Source organism: Aquarana catesbeiana, linkage group LG02 (assembly GCF_042186555.1).
Source record: "Aquarana catesbeiana isolate 2022-GZ linkage group LG02, ASM4218655v1, whole genome shotgun sequence".
NCBI lineage: Eukaryota > Metazoa > Chordata > Amphibia > Anura > Ranidae > Aquarana > Aquarana catesbeiana.
Window position 1 is genome coordinate 770861583 of NC_133325.1, and position 22519 is coordinate 770884101.

Consider the following 22519-nt stretch of genomic DNA (forward strand, 5'->3'; position numbering starts at 1 on the left):
TGATTCATTGAGTTGACCTTACTTGGATTAGATTAACTCTTCAGATGTTGTTATATGATGGACTCTTGTGCATTTTTTTATGTGTATGGCTGTGATATGTCCATATAAGATTTTTTTTCTATTTTCACTCATTATGAAATGTTTCAACATACTCACTGATATATATTCACCTAGTGAATATTCTTCCCAGAGGGCCCTCTGGGCAGTTATATTCTTGTAGCTCTGCATTTTGTATCTTTTCAATGTTTTTCCAGGTACATCCAACTTTCCCCCACAACACAAATCATTGCCCTATGACACATACCTTTGTGTTCACTATCTGCTCAATTTTATCAGTGGGCAGGGAACTATAAGTGGATGTCCTAGAATTTTCCTGTTGCTTATTACTGAATGGTCACATGGTAACCAGGTAGAAAGGTCCAGGTTCAGACTTGCCTATGCCCACCCATGGACTTTAGAACTTACTGGAGGATTTGGAGGAATTTCCAGAATAACTAGGAAATATAAACAGTACAGTGTGTTATGGGTTTGCCTGTGGTCTCCTTGTGCAACTCCTGTGGGAGCCCATAGAGGACATCCATGGAGGATGGCCAAAATACTTAATCTACAACCTCTTGATTTGAAACAGCAGGACTACTGTGATGTCCCGAGACTGTTACAATCTTATTTATGATGCTTGCATGTATAGTATTTTGCTTTCATCCTTTACCATTGTGTGAATGAGGCCATAGATGGGACCATTAAACCACAAACCCTGTCTAGCATCATAGGTAACTCTCCCTCACCATATTATCTACAAAGTAACCATTAAAGGAGATCTATGGTCACAGCATACATTATCATTGTATTATTATACAGGATTCATATAGCGTTAATGGTTTATACAGTGCTTTACAAAATGGAGGGAGACAGAACAGTTACAAACGAATACTAAAAGGATTAGTGGGCCCTGCTATTAAAGCATACAATCTAAAAGGAAAGGATAAGTGATACTAAAGGTAAGGGATGAGCTCATGGAGAAAGTAAAGATACAGTTGATCAGTTGGAGGCCTTTCTGAAGAGAAGGGTTTTCAGGGATTGCGAAAGGCAAATAGAGTAGGAAATAGTCATACAGATTGGGTTAAGGGGTTCCAGAGGATGGGAGAGGCTCTGGAGAAGCCCTGGAGGTGAGCATGGAAGATGAAGAAGAAATGTAGTAATGAATCCACGCAGTGGAGATAGGTACACCTGTAGCTCAGAGTTGCTGCCTCCACAGATGCAATTACCACCACAGTGGAAAAAGCTGAAATGGAAAAAAGTTAGGTGTGGGTGTGGCGCTATTCTGGTATCAAGCGAGATACTATGCCTCTGTTGTTGTCACCTCAGTTGGTTTAGTATGAGTGTTAAGATGGCTTGAATTCCCAAAACACTTTTTTCAAAGGAAAGGGAAATTCTTAAACCAAGAGTAGTATAAAACAGAAATGCTGTGTATATGATTCCTTCAGCTCACCATCTATCATATGATACTTAATAACAGAATGAATGTATGAGTATATTCTGTTATTAAGTAGCACATGATAGATGGTGAGCTGAAGGAATCATATACACAGCATTTCTGTTTTATACTACTCTTGGTTTAAGAATTTCCCTTTCTTTTGAAAAAAGTGTTTTGGGAATTCAAGCCATCTTAACACTCATACTGATCCAACTGAGGTGACAACAACAGAGGCATAGTATCTCGCTTGATACCAGAATAGTGCCACACTCACACCTAACTTTTTTCCATTTGAGCATGGAAGATGGTGACAAGGTAGCTAGAGAGTAGAAGGTCTTGGGAGGAGCAAAGAACAGTTTGTTTGGCATTTTGAGACTAGGTTAGTAATGTAGCTGGGGGCCGAGTTCTGGATGAATTTGTAGGTTGTTGCTGGTATTTTGAATCTTATTTGCTGGGTGAGCGGAAGCCAGTGGAGGGATTGACAGAGAGGAGTAGCAGACAATGAATGGTTTGTAAAGTTGATAAGTCTGGTAGCAGCATCGACGATCGACTAAAGAGGGGATACCCTGTGTAAAATTTGGCCAACAAGGACAATACTAATGACAAACAGACTGTGCACTCTGCAAGTGCAGCTGCCCCAGAGCGTAGTAAATGAGCAGAATCTCTGCTGACTTCAATCATCCAATCATGTGCAAGGAAAAATGCTGTTTTGTAATTTTCCTTGCACGTGATTGGGTGCTCTTTGCAAAGTGAAGCTTTAATTCATTTACTAAGCTCTGGAGCAACTGCACTTGCATAGTGCGCAGTCTATTTGCCTTTAGAAAATTAACCCCAATGACTTTAAGTAGGATTTCATTCAGCATGATAATCAGACAACTAGGATTTGAAGAGGAAAAGGCCATTTGGCCAATGGCCATTTCTCTCATGTAGGTCTTCTTTAAACTAGAAGGTTGATTCTGGTTTTGAGTGGAGAACCAATATAAAAAATACAAAATATGGGGGGTACATACAACATCCCAGTAAATAGAGCCCTTTGTGGGAACTGAAACCAGAACCTCAGGAGTGCAAGTCAAATGCTAACAAGTAAACCACTGCACACAGAACAGCTTTTAATTAATGTTTCTTTCTTTACAGGGCTCAGTTCAGATTGTACTCCAAATGTAAATCTCCCAAAGAATTCAAAGGCTGGTCAAACCCAAAACCAACCACTTTCCCTGAGATGTCCAGTCCGCCTATGCTCCCATGATGAACCCATCGTGACCTGGTGCAGAGTAGAACGCAGAGGAAATAGTCAATGTGAGATTGTAAAGCCGGATGATCGGATCTCCTCCGGATGGGGAGAAAAGACAGAAAATGAAGCAGTTCATGTTCTGAAGTTTCAATTTGTGCAGTTAAATGACACTGGATTTTATCAATGTTTAGCAGCCTTTAAGGAGATGCAGATCATAGGAAGTGTGATAGAAGTCACTGTACCTGGTAAGTCTGCTCTGAAAATATGTTGTAATGATGATGCTGTATATAGAGTATGATTTGTAAAATTATAGTATATTATCTCCTTCATGCTAACATTTCAAAGTAGGCTACAGTAGAAGTATTTGCATCTGCTTGTGAACCGAAAGGAAGGGCTTGTCAACCTTTTCCATTCTAACGTATCAACATGCGTCAAATGCAATGTGCGGCACAAGAAAATGGTTAGGTTGCCCTGCTTTGTCTATAATCCAAATGCACCTCAATAGGGTTTGTTACAACTGAAGAAAGCAACGTAACACAAATCATGTTAAACACACCCTCTGAACTGTCATGTACACTACTCTATTGAAGTAAACGGGAATCTGCTGACTTGTGTTTGATGTGCACTTTAGGAAAATGCAGGAAAACAATGCCTTTTGTGCACAAAGTCTATGATATTGGCACAGCATCCTATTTCAAGCTTCAATGGTGCCATGGATATGGGGAGCATTGATGAACGAACGGAGGAAGCAGAGTTTTTGGATAAAACTAGGTTCCTTTTCCTGTGAGGACCATGGGGCATTTCTAGATACAACCAGATGTGTCCTCCAGAAAGATTTACATGTACAGCTCCACTGCCATGACATGCAAATCTTTTTACCCCAGTTAAAACATGAATCAGTGGTCCTGGCACGATTATCTAAGATCTACCCTGACACTTTGCCCCCATGTTTTAGGGGGTGCAGGCAGGAGGGAATAATTTTTCATATTTGGTGGTCCTGCCTGAAGGTCCAACAGTTCTGCACCAGGATATTTAATTTGCTTTACTCAGTGACCGGTTTGAATATCCCCAAACATGTTAAGACAGCATTATTTTCTGACCTTTCAAGTGAGTTACCCAAACATCTCAAAACCCTCTCCTTCTTTATCTTTTTAGCAGCTAAAATCACTATAGCAGGAGCATGGAAATCCCTTCTGCTAGTCAAACGCAAAATTGGCTAGTATCCTCTGGGACAAACAACTTTGATTTGAGAAAGTCTGGAACCCCTGGATTAGATACCTCCAATCTCCTTAGTGGGTGGGGTGGCCTGGGGGCTGGTAGTTTGGGATGTGGTGATCAACCACATATCTCTTCTCTTCCTTCTTCTTTATTCTACTCTTTTTCTTCACCCTTCTAGTTCCCATACAAAGTCTCCATGAATGCTTTGGCACAGGCTTTAGAGTTCTATCTAACTAGTGATGAGCCCGGGGTTCGAGTCAAACGTAAGTTCGACCCAAACTTCGGGTGTTCGTTTGTTCTAAAACAAATCGCACATATGGGGCGTTCCAGAAAATTTGAGCGCAGCGGAATGCCCCATAATGCACTGCGAGATCGCAGTGCATTGCTGTATGATGATTGGCCAAAGAATGCATCTGACCTGCATGCTTTGGCCAATCACAGCACGCTCTGCTGGGAGAGCCATAATTGGCCAAAGGCAGGGTGCCTTTGGCCAATCATAGCTCAGGGGGACTAAATCCATGCTATTACATAGTTACATAGTAGGTGAGGTTGAAAAAAGACACAAGTCCATCAAGTCCAACCTATGTGTGTAATTATGTGTCAATATTACATTATATATCCCTGTATGTTGCGGTCATTCAGGTGCTTATCTAATAGTTTCTTGAAGCTATCAATGCTCCCCGCTGAGACCACCGCCTGTGGAAGGGAATTCCACATCCTTGCCGCTCTTACAGTAAAGAACCCTCTACGTAGTTTAAGGTTAAACCTCTTTTCTTCTAATTTTAATGAGTGGCCGCGAGTCTTGTTAAACTCTCTTCTGCGAAAAAGTTTTATCCCTATTATGGGGTCACCAGTCTGGTATTTGTATATTGAAATTATATCCCCTCTCAAGCGTCTCTTCTCCAGAGAGAATAAGTTCAGTGCTCGCAACCTTTCCTCATAACTAAGATCCTCCAGACCATTTATTAGCTTTGTTGCCTTTCTTTGTACTCGCTCCATTTGCAGTACATCCTTCCTGAGGACTGGTGCCCAGAACTGGACAGCATACTCCAGGTGCGGCCGGACCAGAGTCTTGTAGAGTGGGAGAACTATCGTTTTATCTCTGGAGTTGATCCCCTTTTTAATGCATGCCAATATTCTGTTTGCTTTGTTAGCAGCAGCTTGGCATTGCATGCCATTGCTGAGCCTATCATCTACTAGGATCCCCAGGTCCTTTTCCATCCTAGATTCCCCCAGAGGTTCTCCCCCCAGTGTATAGATTGCATTCATATTTTTGCCACCCAAATGCATTATTTTACATTTTTCTACATTGAACCTCATTTGCCATGTAGTTGCCCACCCCATTAATTTGTTCAGATCTTTTTGCAAGGTTTCCACATCCTGCAGAGAAGTTATTGCCCTGCTTAGCTTAGTATCGTCTGCAAATACAGAGATTGAACTGTTTATCCCATCCTCCAGGTCATTTATGAACAAATTAAATAGGATTGGTCCCAGCACAGAACCCTGGGGAACCCCACTACCCACCCCTGACCATTCCGAGTACTCCCCGTTTATCACCACCCTCTGAACTCGCCCTTGTAGCCAGTTTTCAATCCATGTACTCACCCTATGGTCCATGCCAACGGACCTTATTTTTTACAGTAAACGTTTATGGGGAACTGTGTCAAATGCTTTTGCAAAATCCAGATACACCACGTCTACGGGCCTTCCTTTATCTAGATGGCAACTCACCTCCTCATAGAAGGTTAATAGATTGGTTTGGCAAGAACGATTCTTCATGAATCCATGCTGATTACTGCTAATGATACAGTTCTTATTACTAAAATCTTGTATATAGTCCCTTATCATCCCCTCCAAGAGTTTACATACTATTGATGTTAGGCTAACTGGTCTGTAATTCCCAGGAAAGTATTTTGGGCTCTTTTTAAATATTGGTGCTACATTGGCTTTTCTCCAATCAGCTGGTACCATTCCAGTCAGTAGACTGTCTGTAAAAATTAGGAACAACGGCGTCTGGCAATCACTTGACTGAGTTCCCTAAGTACCCTCGGATGCAAGCCATCTGGTCCCGGTGATTTATTAATGTTAAGTTTCTCAAGTCTAATTTTAATTCTGTCCTCTGTTAACTATGGAGGTGCTTCCTGTGTCATGAGGATAAACACTGCAGTTTTGGTTACTGAAGCCCCCCGATTCACTTGTGAAGACTGAGGAGAAGAATAAATTCAATACCTTTGCCATCTCCCCATCCTTTTTAACCAGATGTCCTTCCTCATTCTTTATGGGGCCAATATGGTCTGTCCTCCCTTTTTTACTGTTTACATACTTAAAGAATTTCTTGGGATTTTTTTTGCTCTCCTCCGCTATGGATTTCATGTTCTATCTTAGCCGTCCTAATTGCACCCTAAAATTTCTTGCTGCATTCTTTATAAAGTCTGAATGCTGAGGATGATCCCTCAACCTTGTATTTTTTTAAGGCCTTCTCCTTTGCTTTTTATATGCATTTTTACATTGGAGTTAAGCCATCCAGGACTTTTGTTCGCTCTTTTAAATTTATTACCTAATGGGATACATTGGCTTATGCCCTTATTTATTAGGCTCTTAAAGCAAACCCATCTCTCCTCCGTATTCTTTGTTCCTAATATTTTATCCCAATTTATGCCTTTTAGCAAGGTTTGTAGTTTAGGGAAGTTGGCTCTTTTGAAATTCAGTGTCTTTGTATTCCCTGTATGTTTCCTATTTGTGTGATTTATACTGAAACTAATTGACCTGTGATCGCTGTTACCTAAATTAAACCGTATTTCCACATCCGTGATCAGGTCTGTATTGTTGGTAATCAGTAGATCCAGTAATGTTTGATTTCTAGTTGGTGCGTCTACCATCTGATCCATAAAATTGTCCTGCAAGACATTAAGGAACTGGTGAGCCTTAAATGAATGCGCGGTTCCCTCCGCCCAGTCTATGTCTGGATAATTAAAATCCTCCGTTATGATAACACTTCCCATCCTTGCTGCTAATCCAAATTGTGATAGTAGATCTGTCTCCATTTCCTCCCTCAGGTTAGGGGGCCTATAGCATACTCCCAGTATTATTTTCCCCTTAGCTTCATCCCTTTGGAGCTCTACCCATGAGGATTCCACCTCCTCCCTAGCTCCCTCAGTGGTGTCATCTCTCAGATTCACTTGTACATTATTCTTGATATATAGGCATACCCCTCCCCCTTTTTTACCCTCTCTATCCTTGCAGTATAGGGTATACCCTTGAATGTTTGCCAGCCAATCATGAGAGCTGTTGAACCAGGTCTCTGAAATTCCCACAAAATCCAAATCCTCCTCGTACAACAGTATCTCTAGTTCACCCATCTTGTCCACAATGCTCCTGGCATTGGTAAACATGCCACATAGTTTAGACCAGTTGCATATTGTCCTCGTATTGGGTGTTTCGAGATTGCAACTAGGACTTGCTACTATACTTACCTTGTGTTTTTGTGCTTTGGTTAACCTACCACTAATGCCCCCAATACTACCCTCTGGAATATCTTCCGCGCTGGCTATCTCTACCTCTGGACCCTCCCCCCATCGCCTAGTTTAAAAACCCCTCTAACTTTTTGGCCATCTTCATTCCCAGCAGATCTGCACCCTCCTCATTTAGGTGCAGTCCGTCCCTTGTATAGTAGTACCAGTTATCGACTGAAAAGTCGGCCCAGTCCTCCAGGAACCCAAACCCCTCCTTACTACACCAGCTCTTCAGCCACTTGTTTACTTCCCTAATCTCCCTCTGCCTTTCTGGTGTGGCTTGATGTACCGGTAGTATTCCTGAGAATACTACCTTGGAGGTCCTTTTCCTCAATTTAGCTCCTAAGCCCCTAAAATCGTTCTTTAGGACACTCCATCTGCCTCTGACTTTGTCATTGGTGCCAACGTGCACCATGACAGCTGGGTCTTCCCCAGCCCCTCCCAGTAATCTGTCCACAAGATCCGTGATGTGCCGAACCCGAGCGCCCGGTAGACAACATACTGTTCGGCGCTTCAGGTCTTGGTTACAGATTTCCCTCTCTGTCCTTCTAAGAATTGAGTCCCCTACCACCAGAATCTGTCTTTCCTTTCCCTTCGCTGCCCCCCCCCCACTCTCACTGGAGGAGTTCTTCCCCCGGCAGCTAGGAGAGTCCCTCAGCTCCAGCAGTGCTGGTCCCTGACTGGTTTCACCAATGTCACTCAATGGAGCGTACTTATTGGGATGCTCCAGTCCTGGATCGGCCTCCCTGGCACTTCCCCCTCTACCCTTCCTGACTGTCACCCATCTACTCTTTGCTAGTGCCTGCACCTCTTTGTCTCCACCCGCCTCTGTGCTGGCCCCTGCTGGCACCTGCCGTGTATGTTCCTGGCTCTCCTTTAGTATGGAGGGACTTCTCAGTGCTGACAGTTGCTTCCCCAGATTCAGAACCTGGGCTTTCAGGGAAACAATGTGCTTACATTTTGCACAGCAGTATTCGCCCTTGATCGGATGATCAAGGAACGCATACATGCAGCAAGATGTATAAAAATCAAAAAGTCGCGCTAAAGGTTAAAAGTGACAACAGGCAAATGCCTAGAAAACCTCATGGGAATGTGAAGGTGAATAATAATCACTGAGTGAATACATTTTGTAGGAGTGCTAAACAATATACATACACACTGTGAAAATAAATAAAACTGAAAATAATATTATATAAAATAGGACACAAATATTATAAACTATGTCCGTGTGAAAAAGTCAATATTACATGACCCAATCAATGACAAGTGAGTATCTCGAATATCTATAGGAATAATATTGTGACAAATCTGTGATAAAAAACTAAACCAAAATTGATGTATAAAAAAATATATAAAAAAATAAAGAAATAAAGGAAAAAACCTAAAAAAAGTACATAGCTAAACAAGAACAGTATTGATTAAAGTCCATCTGTGTTAAAAAAACATGCAAAAAAAATGGCTTGTCTCCAAGTGCTCTGTGAAATATTGTAACAAAATCTTGCTGTGGTGAAAAATAGAGTGCGTAGACAGACCTCCACCTCTTGGAAAAATTGCTGCCTCTTACCAGATAGAAATGGTCTCTTAGTTATAGGAGACCCAAGGGGCGGATGGCTGCAACCCCAGCCAGGGATCTCAAAGCAGGCACTCAGCGTCCAAGTCCAGGGACTCTCTCCAACCAGCCTCAGCAAATATGGAAATGTCACCATGCAAAAAACAAAGTGCTCCACATAGCATAAAACCCAGCGCACAAAGAAGAGAATCAGCCCCTACAGTTGAGATGGAAGGCTTTGGAGGGAAAATACCATACCCTGGTCACGCAAGGGTGAGAACCACTACTTTTTAGTTAACATGTTGATACCAATTTGGAGACCCAGAAGAAGTCTTCTGGGTCTCCAAATTGGTATCCAAATTGGTATTGAGCTAGATTAAGCAGGCAGGTTATTCAGTTAGTGGCAGGGTATTTGATATTGAGAGATATATATATATATATATATATATATATATATATATATATATATATATATATATATATATATATATATATATTCTGCATTTAGCATAGACTATATAATCAGTGTTTACTCTATATTCAGTCATGGCAGGCAGAGTGTGTGTGTGTATATGTATATGTATATATGTGTAGTATCCAGTGTAGCCTATATCTACAGTGCATCCAGTGTAGCCTATATGTACAGTGCATTCTGTGATGTACTGTTTCTAATACACGTCAGGCGGTGTATTAATATATATATTCAGATGAACTCTGTCACTGCGGAGATACCACCACGTATCCACCTCCAGTTCCCGATGCCGCACTACGAAACGTTTCGCGCTATGAATTTCCCAGTCTCCTTGTCAACCTTTACTATGGCCCTGTTCAACTTATCCACAGACCTGGAAAAACGCCAGGTAGTGCGACCTACAATGTCAGACCAAACCACCACAGTATGAGGAAAGGCAATCTGCAGACGGAGTACATCAAACTTGACGTCTCAAATGAGGTGACGGCTCGACCGAACCCCTAGATCATTGCCTCTAGTGTGGAAGACCAGGATGTCAGGGACCCTATCCCACCTAGAAAGCCTATGTACCTCCGGGATTACACTACTCCATAACAATCCTGGGACCCCTATCCACCTGATGCTGGCCTCAGACCTGGGAAATCCCAGCTGACGGCCATTAGGCCTGACATCAGCCCTCTTAGCCCCCCAATGAACAAAGGAGTGTCCCAAAATCCACATGAGGCAAACATGATCTGAAAAGAAATACAGAAAAAAAAAGAAAAAACATAACACATAACATGGAACATACCAAACACACAACAGCACACGTAATAGGAATAATTTAACAGACGGCCCAGAGAATCCGGGGATATTAAATCAAGTGAGGACACACATAAAGTTTAAAGCCTGTTTGACTCCCACCTGCCGATGCGTTTCACCACCGCATTATCCAATCCCCACAGGGCAGCCTCAGTGGCAGCCCCTATGCGGAAAGAATGAGAAGAGTACCTATGTAGCTACATCAGTCGTGGGACAGCGCTGAAGAACCGACACGAACTGAAAATTAGACAAAGTCGACCCATTCGAATAAGTAAGAAAGGAACCAGACACCCCGGGTCTAAGCCGTAAATATTCCTCCACCGCTGAAACCAGGCAGTAGGGCGAACCAGGAATCCGTAGTAACCTGTCGTGAGCCCCTCTTCCCGCTTGGTCCATCTTGGATCGGCGGATAAACAGTACTACAGAAAAGCCATCACAGCAGACGTCTGCTGCTGACAAGCCCCCCTGTGCAGCCTTGGATGGACTGACCAACTCACCCACCCTAAGAGCTCCATAAAAAGCCAGAGGCTGCCCGGAATAACAAAATTTCAAAACCAGACAAACACACCACAGGCGTCTGCATGAACAGGGACCATAGAATGTCAAAAGTAATAGGCCAGCGGCCATCTGGTCACCGGGCACCCTTTCATTAACCTCTCAGGGCCTGTTTTACCAAAAAATCTGTTGTAAAATCTGGCTGGGATGCCTGGCAATATAAAAAGGAATGCCAAACAGGACAACTTTCGGTTCATAGCGGAAATGGACACGCCAGCAGAGAAACACAGACAAATGAAATAAATCACAAGATGTCTGACCTCAGAACTGACCATTGCAACCCCTGCCCACTGCAGCAGCTCCCCCCACTTCCGCCAGACCCTGGTGTAGTAAGACCACGTTGACTCACTCAAGGAGCGTCAATCAAACTGGAGGCGATTCCAATGCAATCCGCCACAGCCGAAGAGGTTCCCCGTTGCTCCACGCCTGGTGCCAACTCCCGGAACCTGTCCAACTGAAAGCGAGAGAGAGTGTCAGCCAAGGTATTCTCCACACCTGTTGAGCCGGCCACATCTGTGAAAAGCTCAATATCATAGTTGCTGACCGGCCCCTCCATCCAGATTAACCGACCATTGAAAGTGCCCAAAAATTCGTGCTACACCAGCAGGTTGGCCCTGTGCAGGGAGTTCAGCCGAACAAAATGTTTGGGCGAACTGACCCCAGCAGTGGTGGTCGATAGCCGCCGACAAAAAACCCTATCCATCTGCATAATACAGCACACAACATTAAGCTTGCCGAGGAGAGACTGTAGCTGTCGAAGCTGGATCTTGTGTTTGCCAAAGACCAAACAAACCTCCTCCTTAAGAGCAAGCAGCTTGTCGTCAGGCAGACGTCACTCCATCGCTTGGGAATCAATCATTATCCCCAGGAACTTGATTGTTGACGTGGGGCCCTTTGTTTTGTCCGCTGCGAGAGGAATGCCAAAGCGCTCAGCGAGGTGCTGAACCATAGCCAGCAAAATACCGCATAAATTTGAAGAGGGAGGGCCAACACACAGAAAGTCATCTAAGTAATGGATAACCGAATTGACCCCCGCCACCTCCCGAACCACCCATTTGAGAAAAGAGCTAAATGTCTCAAACAAGGCACAAGAGATGGAGCAGCCCATAGGCAGGCAGCGATCCACATAAAAGGCACCCAACTATCTGCAGCCCAAAAGATGAAAACTGCTCGGGTGGACTGGCAGCAACCGAAAGGCAGCCTCGATGTCGGTCTTAGCCATAAGGGCACCCTGACAATAGTGCCAAACTCAAAAAACGGCAGCATCAAACGAGGTGTAAGACACCGCACACGCCTCAGGGTCAATGGCATCATTAACTGACCCACCTTTTGGAAAGGAAAGATGTTGGATCAGGCAAAATGTATTGGGCTCCTTCTTTGGAATGACTCCCAAAGGCGAAACCACCACATTATTCAGAGGGGGATGAGTAAAAGGGCCACACATGCGGCCCAGTAACACCTCCTTAGGGAGTTTTCGGAAACCACTTCAGAGTGTAACAGAGCCAACCGCAAGTTGTCAGCCGTAGGAGGGATCTGAGAAAGGGAGCAAGGGATCAAGAAGCCCTCCGCGAAACCCACCTGCAATAACCGAGTTGCAGGCCGATCCGGATATCTACTTAGAAAGGGGTCTTTCCTGTTCACCCTCACTGGTGTCCTGCCATTTTCCCATAGTATCGCTGGGACGTGCCGTGCCGGCCTTGAAACAGCGAGACAGGGGGTGAGCCCCCCCGCAGAGAGAGCATTCGCGTTTGTATCAGCAGCTGGTGCCGAATCTACAAGAACCCTCATTGAACTGCCAACACTGGCCCCGCCGTTTTGCGGCCGGTTGTCCCAGGGGGGTTGTCCTCCCAGCCCCTGCTGGAAAAAACGAAGTAAAGGCCCCTGGCGAGGACATAAGTTTCATCCATAAACTGATGTCCTTATGATCCCAGTGTAGCGAGGGCCGTACAGCCTTTCGTTGACAAAACTGTTCGTCATACTTAAGCCAAGCCACTCCCCCGTAAACCCTCTGTGACTTGCTAATGGCATCCAGATAACAAAAGAAGGGGGAACAATTCTCAGGAAATTTCTCCCCTCTAACGCTCGCAAAGATGGCAAAGGCCTGGAGCCAACTGCTAAACGTCCGTGGAATCAGACGGTAATGACGCTTTTCCTCATCCTCCTTCTTGGACTTTTCCGGTTTTATCCGGTCCAAGTTAAACTTCTCAAGAGGCAACAACGTGAACATCTCCAAATTTTTTCCCGCACCTCAGGTTTGAGGTGCACACCCAAAGAACCTTCAAAACAGACATACACCTCACATTTGGCCGAATCGGCCAAGCGAACTGAGTCCGTATTCTTACTAGCATCCCTCTGCGGGTCCACAGAGGCAGCGGCACCCACCCCCATAGTCGCCGTATCCCCCCGACATCACTCCATCCACCTGCCCCTGACCGGGCACAGGCGCAGAAACTGACGGAACCTGGGTAACCACCCGACCCACCCCCAGCGAGTCTGGAACCCAAACTGCCACCGGTGCAGCACCCGCAGACGAATCTGCATTGAAACGTTGCACCAAGGAATGCAGTCCGACCAAAAGGTCATGGACAGCTGCCCGCCGTGGGGGGGGGGAGAGGCCCTGCCCACCGGAGAGATAGAGATACCCAAACCCACCCTGGGGCCTGTCCACCCCTAACACCCGACACAGGGGACACTGAAAGCTGTAAAGAAGAGACATTAGAAGATATGGACTTACCAGGCCTACCAGGACCAGATCCCACAGCCTCAGTTCCAGAATCCATCGTTGACAACCTCAGCGGAGCGATGTCATCTTCTGCGCTGGACAGCTCCCCCTCTGAATGCTAGGAATCCTGGTGCTTGTCTGGGCTCAGGGCTGGCGGGGATGCACCAGCCGCAGAAGGCCCCGGCAGTTCACTGTCCCTCCTCCATCTCTGCCCTGCAGGACTGGCATGCCCGGCCGATGCTGTGTGGCTCCTCTTCACCCCACCACTGGCGGGAGGGGCCCTGCTGCTCCAACCTATTCCTGAGCCCCGTGGATCCTGCACAGATCTGGGGGTGATGGGGTCTCTGGCCACTCTGCTTGACTGGCTGTGACCTGCTTGGCGACTCCTCCCACACTGAGTCGCCGCTCCTGTCACAGCCCTCACCTGGGAGGCATGTGTACTCTTCCTCATGTGTGGCATGTGTACTCTTCCTCAGCCTGGCAGGGACTGGGGACGGCGCAGGGCTATGTCCCCCTCCCGCGGAGCTCTGCACATGATGGAGATTCCTTCCAGCACCTGCACCGGAGCTAGCCAGAGGAGGCTGAGCCGGCTGGACTGGAGGGTTCAAGTCCGGGCTCCCTGGGTGGTGCTGGGCTTGTGGGGAATGTAAAGGGCTAAAACACTCTGGGGGGCATGCCCGCCGAGCGTGTCTGCCCTATGTCTCAACCGAAGTCATGGCAGAAGATCCCAGAAGGGCTGCAATCTGGCTCTGCAGCCAATCTGTCCCCATAGAGTACGCCATGGAGCGGAGCTGCGCCTCTAGTAGCCAGGAATCTGCCATGGGAGAGCCATTGAGGAATGTTTCTCCTCCTCGTGGCAGTCATGTTTAACAGCAGGGCCCATTCCTGCATCCAACGAGTATCTGTGAGGGGTTACAGTGCTGTGGCACCACCACCATCACCCAAGGCCCAATTTTTATGCCCCTGTTTAACAGAGGGCATGTAATTACAATTCTTGATATAATATTTCACAGCAGGTCTAGTTCCTGCCCCCAACAAGCGTAACTGTGAGGGCTTACAGTGTTCTGGTACCACCAACACCTAAGGCCCAATTTTCTGCAGGGTATATAGGGCAGGCCGTATAGTATATATATATACTGCTGTTCAGAGTATATAGTGCCTGGGGGCCTAGGGGACCCCCACGCAAAATTTTACAAAAATTTTCGTGCAGGCTTCCCCTTAATATCCATACCAGACCTGAAGAGCCATTTTTTGGGGGTATTCTTGGTATTTTTATCTATATTGCCGGGATCTGACAATACATTACAGCCACAAGCAGTTTTAAATTACATTTTTTCCTTTAGAAATGTAATTTTGCTGTGGTACTATTATAAACATGGGAAAGATGCGCTACATTACAGGCATACTAAGGACACCCCCAGGCACGATACTTAATGGAATATTTAAATTTTATTTTTTCACTTTACATAGTTACATAGTAGGTGAAGTTGAAAAAAGACACAAGTCCATCAAGTCCAACCTATGTGTGATTATGTGTCAGTATTACATTGTATATCCCTGTATGTTGCGGTCATTCAGGTGCTTATCTAATAGTTTCTTGAAGCTATCGATGCTCCCCGCTGAGACCACCGCCTGTGGAAGGGAAATCCACATCCTTGCCACTCTTACAGTAAAGAACCCTCTACGTAGTTTAAGGTTAAACCTCTTTTCTTCTAATTTTAATGAGTGGCCACGAGTCTTGTTAAACTCTCTTCTGCGAAAAAGCATTATTAAAATCACTGCTCCCGAAATAAAGTTTTTAAAACTTTTTCTTGCATTGATACATGTCCCCTGGGACATGTCCCCTGGGACAGGACCCGGGTCCCCAAACACTTTTTATTGCAATAACTTGCATATAAGCCTTTAAAATGAGCACTTTTGATTTTTCACGTTCGCGTGCCATAGACTTTAACGGTGATCGTGTGTTCAAACACATCTTTTGCCTGTTCGCATGTTCTGCTGCGAACCGGGGGGTGTTTGGCTCATCCCTATTTCTAACCTAGTCTAAGTATGGAAGCATGGTGTTCTTTTGTTTTGTACTGGAGATTTTGTTCAGTTTTATAGAACCTGTTTCCATAGCCCCAACCACCGCTCTCTGTGCTTTCTGCTCGCCATCATCCTATACCTCAGGACGTAGTTGGTTGAGGACTTCCCCTTTAATATTGCTTAGATGGTTTATGATTAGGGATGAGCCGAACACCCCCCCCCCCCCCCCCCCAGTTCGGTTCGCAGCAGAACATGCGAACAGACAACAAATTTGTTCGAACACCGTTAAAGTCTATGGGACACGAACATGAATAATCAAAAGTACTAATTTTAAAGGCTAATATGCAAGTTATTGTCATAAAAAGTGTTTGGGGACCTGGGTCCTGCCCCAGGGGATATGTATCAATGCAAAATAAGTTTTAAAAATGTCCGTTTTTTGGGAGCAGTAATTTTAATAATGCTTAAAGGGAAACAATAAAAGTGAAATATTCCTTTAACTTTTTTACCTGGGGGGTGTCTATAGTATGCCTGCCAGTCCCTGCACAAAATGACATTTCTAAAGAAAAAAAGTAATTAAAAAGTAATCGCGGCTATTAATGAACTGTCGGTCCCGGCAATACACATAAAAGTCATTGAAAAAAACAGCATGGGATTCCCCCACAGTCCATTACAGGCCCTTCGGGTCTGGTATGAATATTAAGGGGAACCCTGAACCAAAATTAAAAAAAAAAAATTGCGTGGGGGTCCCCCCAAATTCCATACTAGGCCCTTTAAAAATGTAATTTTGTGGAGGGACTGTTGTAAACACGGGAAACATGCGCCACTTTACAAGCATACTATAGACACCCCCCAGGTACAAAATTTAAAGGAATGTTTCACTTTTATTGTTTCAATTTAAGCATTATTAAAGTCACTGCTCCAAAAAAAATGTCAGTTTTTTTGCATTGACACATGTCCCCTGGGGATGAGGTAGTTTTGTTATCTTCCAATTAGAGACCATTGCTTGACAATCACCTGTACAAATTTGTACCTTTATTGTCTTGTCTAAACTTTTCAATGAAAGTTATTTGAAAAGATCTTGAATAAGTTGCAAAATCATTTAGAATGCTTTACACCCATGTTCTTAGCTATAAAAGAGTCTGAGGCAGTGGGCCATTTTGGAAGCATTGGCGCGGCCATTTTGGAAGCATTAGCGCATTTGTTGTCACATTGCTGACCTCCCCATTATCTTTAGCATCTCCTCTGACTTGGTAAACAGTGTGCTCCGTTCTTCACTTCTATAGCCTCAGACACAATGCAGCTCATGTTTCCAGGGAAGAAAAACTAGAGAAATAAAATTGCAAAATCATTTATTAAATAGAAATTACAGAAGTACTGTATACTTAGAGGACTATAAATATAATCTGTATATCATTTGTACTTCCCTTTAATTTTTCCCATGAGCATTTATAATTAACCAGTAACTATGTAGTAATAGTTTCTGCTGTGCAAGATAAGATAGGAATAAGTATTTTGTTATACATGATATATTTCTAATATTTAGGAAATATTATGCAAGGCTTTACAGAATACATACCAGTGTTGCCAACCGTCAGTATTTTTACTGACAGCCAGTAAAAAACAGGCACTTTTCTCCTGCCAGTTAAATGCCAATGACAGGAAAAGGTTGGCAGTAAATAATATGGCTGCGACGCTCGGCTCGAGACTGCGCACACGCAGTTCTGGTCCGGAGCCGTTCAAAACCATCCGAGTACCTGCTACAGTGCGTTCAGGCAGTGCTGGCGGGGGCAATCTGGTGGAGGCGGTGCCTGAGCGTGTCGTGTGATGTCATGGTGCAAGGGAGCCGAGCGGAGCGGTCCGGAGTTTGATATGGGGATCTGCGGGACGGGAGCAAGGCAAGCCAGGAGCAGGGCTGTCAGTGCTGTTTGGACTGGAGTGGACTAAACGGACCACCTGGTGTGGAGAGAGAGTGTCACTGTGACACAGGAGGGGCGTGCCGTGTCGTTGAGGTGTCATCATCATCATCATCTATGCTGCTGCACACTGCTGTCAGTGTCACTGTGAGAGTCAGTTTCATGTGTGTGCCGCATATTCTAATTTCTTGCCCTCCTGAGTCCTGTCTCTGACCTACTTACTTACTATATCCAAAATAAAATAAGAAATATGTTTTCTGCCTTAATATCTACCTTACATCATATTGCTAATTGCATATTGTACTTGTTTGTAGCCTAAATACTGAAATTTGCACTTTAAACTGTAATTTTGTAACTTTGCGTTTGATGGAACAGTGGCAGCAATTGATGGGCACAGTGGCTGCGTTTGATGGCACAGTGGCTGCGTTTGATGGCACAGTGGTGGCAATTGATGGACACAGTGGCTGCCTTTGATGGCACAGTGGTGACAATTGATGGGCACAGTGGCTGCGTTTGATGGTACAGTGGCGGAAATTGATGGGCACAGTGGCTGCGTTTGATGGCACAGTGGCTGCATTTGATCGCACAGTGGCGGCAATTGATAGGCACAGTGGCTGCGTTTGATGGCACAGTGGCAGCGATTGATGGTACAGTGAGGCTGCAATTGATGGGGGTTTTTTCAGAATTTTTCAGTTTGTTTGCGCCCCCCCAGAAAATTTTGAGCACCAGCCGCCACTAAACAAGAGGATCTGCTTCTCTATGTTGCAGACTTCAGGAACAGATCTTCTGCTAAACTCAGAGTACAATCCTCCCATGAGTGATTACGGAAGGCCAGAGGTATGAACCCCTCAGGAGAGCAACTACCTGGCCCAATTTCAGAGTACAGCCTTCCCACAAGAGCCTAGGGGAGGCCAGGGGCATGACCCCTTTAGGAGAGAAACTACCAGTATCTTGCAGTAGAATAGTACTCACATAGCCGGGGAAGAAGCTAGGCCCATCCAGCTTCCTTCAGGTGCCTTCCAGTAGGGCTGTGCAGACTGGATCTTTAGGAGAAACCTTGGGGTGTCAGAGAAACTTTCAGGTGTGCCACAGCCAGGACCTTGATAAACAATAGTTTAAATCAGTAGAATGGTTTAGGGGCTATAGCCACCCCCACCCTGACAGGTGGAATCCCTTCAACAGGAAGACACTGCTATTCTACAGCTCTATTTATGTGCTCCTAGTTATTGTTGATTGAGAGAGTTTAGTTCCACTTCGGGGTACAGTAGGCTTGTGCCTATAGGCAGCCAAGAAAAACAAGCAGCTTTTCCCTGAACAAGACATTAATCGCACATTTTTTCCCCCATCATACATACAGTCATCTCATTAAAGCCTGTTTACATATTGTCAAAATACTATATTAGTATAAGTTAGGACCAGTAAAGTAAGAAAAGGTTCTATGTACCAGACATCCTAGCAGAAGGTGCTCTGTGTGCCAAAGACTACAGGCTCTGGGGGGAACTTACCCTTGTGTAGAGCATGTGGTTTGCAGTCAGAAGATGTGACGCTTGCTTTAATAGCGAGGACAGAAACTATCACTGGGAAGTGTGGTTTCGCCTTTGGCAACTCCCATTACCCTAAGGCCAGGTCTTGGTACACAGTAGTAAAGTTTCTGGCCTGCTGGCCCAAGGGAATAAGTGCAGATAACAGAAAAGAGCATCTAAAATATTCAGGAGGATGTGGTGTGACGTGTAGCACATCAGGAGAGAATCCATACGAAAGTCCAGAGATGGTGGTGTCCAGGACAGGTTGTAGACAGTAAAGCTGACCATACACTAATAGAATTTAGTTTTCCATAGACTTCTATTGCATCAGATAAAGGACACATAGCCCTATTCTTCTTAAAAGGTACAGCAACCAAACAGAAGTCCAGACACACTCAAGGCATTTTAAGACAAAATTAGGTGTCTATGTAAAAACAAAAATGGCAGCTGCTCAAATCAATTTGTAGCACCCTCTTAGTTAGAGTATAGGATGTCAGGCAAACATCAAAGTAGCTCTTCTGTAGCCAGTGGAGCTACTTTGCTCAGTGTTTCACAGACTACTGGCCTGATTATTTCCCCCTGCTTTTTAGACGGTTCTGAGACTGCAGTGGGAGGAAAGGCAGAAGGGCAGTCTTAATATTTATGGCTACAGATGGCTGGAGAGCCCATAAGTAGTCTGAAACCTAGAGCAGAAGGTGAGTTGGTCCTGGGTCCCTTCTTGCAAGAGGAGCCCCTGTAGTCTGCTGGAACGTTACTGGAGGGTCATCAAGGTCTCAGGTGCAGCATAGCTGGGGCCTATCTCCAAGTCTAAACTGGAATTGTAGGTCTAGAGAGCTCGCTGAAGAGTTCCCGGTGGAAGTTGGAGGACGGTTCTCCTGTGGTATTGTAAGTTTGTTTCTCCCTCACTGAAGAGTGCCTGGTGGATAACGGAAGGAGGCAACCAATGATTTTGTGGCATTGTGAGTACTGACCTGAATTTAGAGCCTTAGTGACTGCGTACAGTTCTCAGCTCTACATAAAGGCCCTAGCTATTACTCAGTCAGAATAGATCTTTGTGGGAGCCTAATGTTTTCTACCGCTTACACACAGACAAGGTGGCAGAAGAGGTGTCCTTCAATCACCATTGTTTTCTCTGGGGTATCCCATACTCCCCCTCACCCTATCCAAGTTCCTACAGCAATAAAGAGCATAAAGCATCTGCTAGACTCTTTATTCAGCCAGAGAGCGAAAAATGCTGTGTGCCTGGCTTTCTCTACACTACTTTGCGGGTAGAGAACCATTCAAACTACAGCAGCCCCTTTGGGGGTAGCAACACATGTGGCGTTTCTCATCCTGGATATTCCCCTTTTGTGCATGTAGCCATTGTTAGTGACAATTAAAAGGTGGATCAAAAGCCCAGGAGTGAATGCATTTTCTGGTGGACAAGCAAGGGTTAATTCCCGGTACAGTTATGGAGGACAGTGGGTAAGTTAATCATCTACAATAGAAGTGGTGGGCTTTAAAATAAACCTGTTATTTTGCCTGAAAAAGCCAAAGCGACAGGTTGGCTTTAAGTAAACACCTTGGGGAGGGCGTGGTTAAGATGGCGACCTGAGAGGGCGTGTGTGTCGGGCGCTCCGCATCTGAAAGGCTAAATTATCTGTTTCACACAGGACTATCGCATCCTATCCTGACCGAGAGGTGCAGGCTGGTGGTCCCGGGCATGAGAGGGGGAAACTCCGGATCGAATCGCAAGTGGAATCCTACCCCAAAATCCCCGCCGCTGCCCCGGGGTACACGTGCTCTCGACACGATTAACATGGCGTCACAAACTGATCAGTCGGACCCGTCCTCTCTAGGGAATGAGCAGTTTAATGCTTTAATGCAAGCCATCACGGGCTGCCAGACCACGCTTACGGCGAAAAATTTAGCAAATTCAGATGAAGATGGGCCTGGTGAGAAGAGACATGGACAAGTTCCGTGACAGGTTATCGGAGACTGAGAGAAGGATCGGGGACACAGAGGACACAATTTGAGAGCATGATGCCTCCCTCTGTACTCTGCAACTCAAGATGAAGGACGTGGAGTCTCGTGCGGAAGACCAGGAGAATAGGAATCGGAGGAATAACCTCCGCCTGGTGGGCCTTCCTGAGGGTGCCGAAGGCCGCGATCCGGCTGCATACACGGAGAGACTCTTGCGCGAACTACTGCCACAGGCTCCTTTCTCCCCTTACTTTGCGGTGGAAAGAGCGCATCGGATGCCATCCATCAGGGGCCCGCCGGGGGCTCCACCAAGAACCTTTATTTTCAGGCTACTTAATTTCAGAGACCGGGACCTGGTGCTCCGTGAGGCATGTAAACTGGAGGAGCTGCGCTACGAGAATGTGAAAATTATGCTGTTCCCAGACTATTCCATGGAAACACAGAGGCAAAGGCGTATTTTTGACCATGTCAAAGCCCAGCTCCGTACGAAGGGGATGAAGTATAATATGTTATTCCCGGCCAGACTTAAGGTGGTGGACGGTGAGTCATCTAAGTTTTTTACATCCCCTGAAGAGGCAACCCGTTGGCTGGAATCCCTCCCCAGAGCTTGTTGACCAAGTTCTCCGCCTTGAGTCCATTTCCCCTTCTCCCTCCCGGTCACATGCTGTCCTTGCCTGCATAGAAGCTACTTCGCTCACTTATCCCTTGTGGCTATAACCCCTTCTCTTTTTGTTGAAACTATGCAGTGGGAAGCCCCCTCAGAGACCAAGGGTTTATGCTACCCGGCAGGTGGAGACCTGAGTCCCGACACTTGGGAAACTATAGGGGTTTCCTCACTAGGGTGCCATGTGGTGAGCTGATGAGACGCGCCCCCCCATATGCTGGGCTGTATTCCATGTGCAGCGAAGGAAGTGTACGGGCAACTGTTCTGGACTGTTTCGCTGGACATCTTATGTATTGTCTCTCCCCCCGCAAGATGGAACTGCGGATCCTCCCTCCCCCTTGTTCTTTTCTTTTCTTTTTAATCCCCTGGAAGGAACTCTTAAATGCTCCCCTGCCCATACTTTTCGGCCGAGGGGGTGAGAGGAAGACTCCGGATCCCCTGCCTCTACAGCTACAAGACTCACATGTAACTATGCTCTAATCCCTGTTCAAGGATTATTTCTATGCCGAGACTTACTATCACCCATTGTTGCTCACCGGGAGCATGAGATGGGGGTGGACATGGAGGAATGTAAGAGACTGTATCCCTCCTATTAGCTCTGTGTTTTAGTTTTTCTCACGGAGTCTCTAATCGGTCACTGCAGGTTAAATTGTAACTAAGTTTGAGCCCTTAGATTGATCTAAGTGTAACATGCTAATTATTCTAGATAGATATGTTCTTGTATGTGTGTTTTACTACCGCAAGTTGCCTTCAGACATAACTGTTGGCGGAGTGTCCTGTTCCCGCCTTCAGGAATTGTGTCCTAGGTGTGCTGTCTCTTACGCACTCCCCCCACAGGAGACTTTCCTACACCATAGATATATAAGTGTTTTGTTGGGATAGGTTCGGGTACACAGAC

General features: G+C 45.5%; 1 protein-coding gene and 1 long non-coding RNA gene across 2 annotated transcripts in view; one reads left to right on the forward strand and one right to left on the reverse strand.

Moving 5' to 3' along the window:
* The window catches only part of LOC141129344 (uncharacterized), a 61174-nt gene that overhangs the window by 26314 nt on the left and 12341 nt on the right, over positions 1 to 22519 (reverse strand). Inside the window, exon 2 of the long non-coding RNA XR_012241811.1 lies at positions 16777 to 16882. This is a non-coding gene — a long non-coding RNA (uncharacterized lncRNA). The remainder of the gene's footprint in view (positions 1 to 16776; positions 16883 to 22519) is intronic.
* Positions 1 to 22519, forward strand: part of LOC141129342 (uncharacterized) — a 61770-nt gene that overhangs the window by 11606 nt on the left and 27645 nt on the right. Inside the window, exon 2 of the mRNA XM_073617317.1 lies at positions 2609 to 2950. Coding sequence (XP_073473418.1) covers positions 2609 to 2950 — 342 coding nt within the window. The remainder of the gene's footprint in view (positions 1 to 2608; positions 2951 to 22519) is intronic.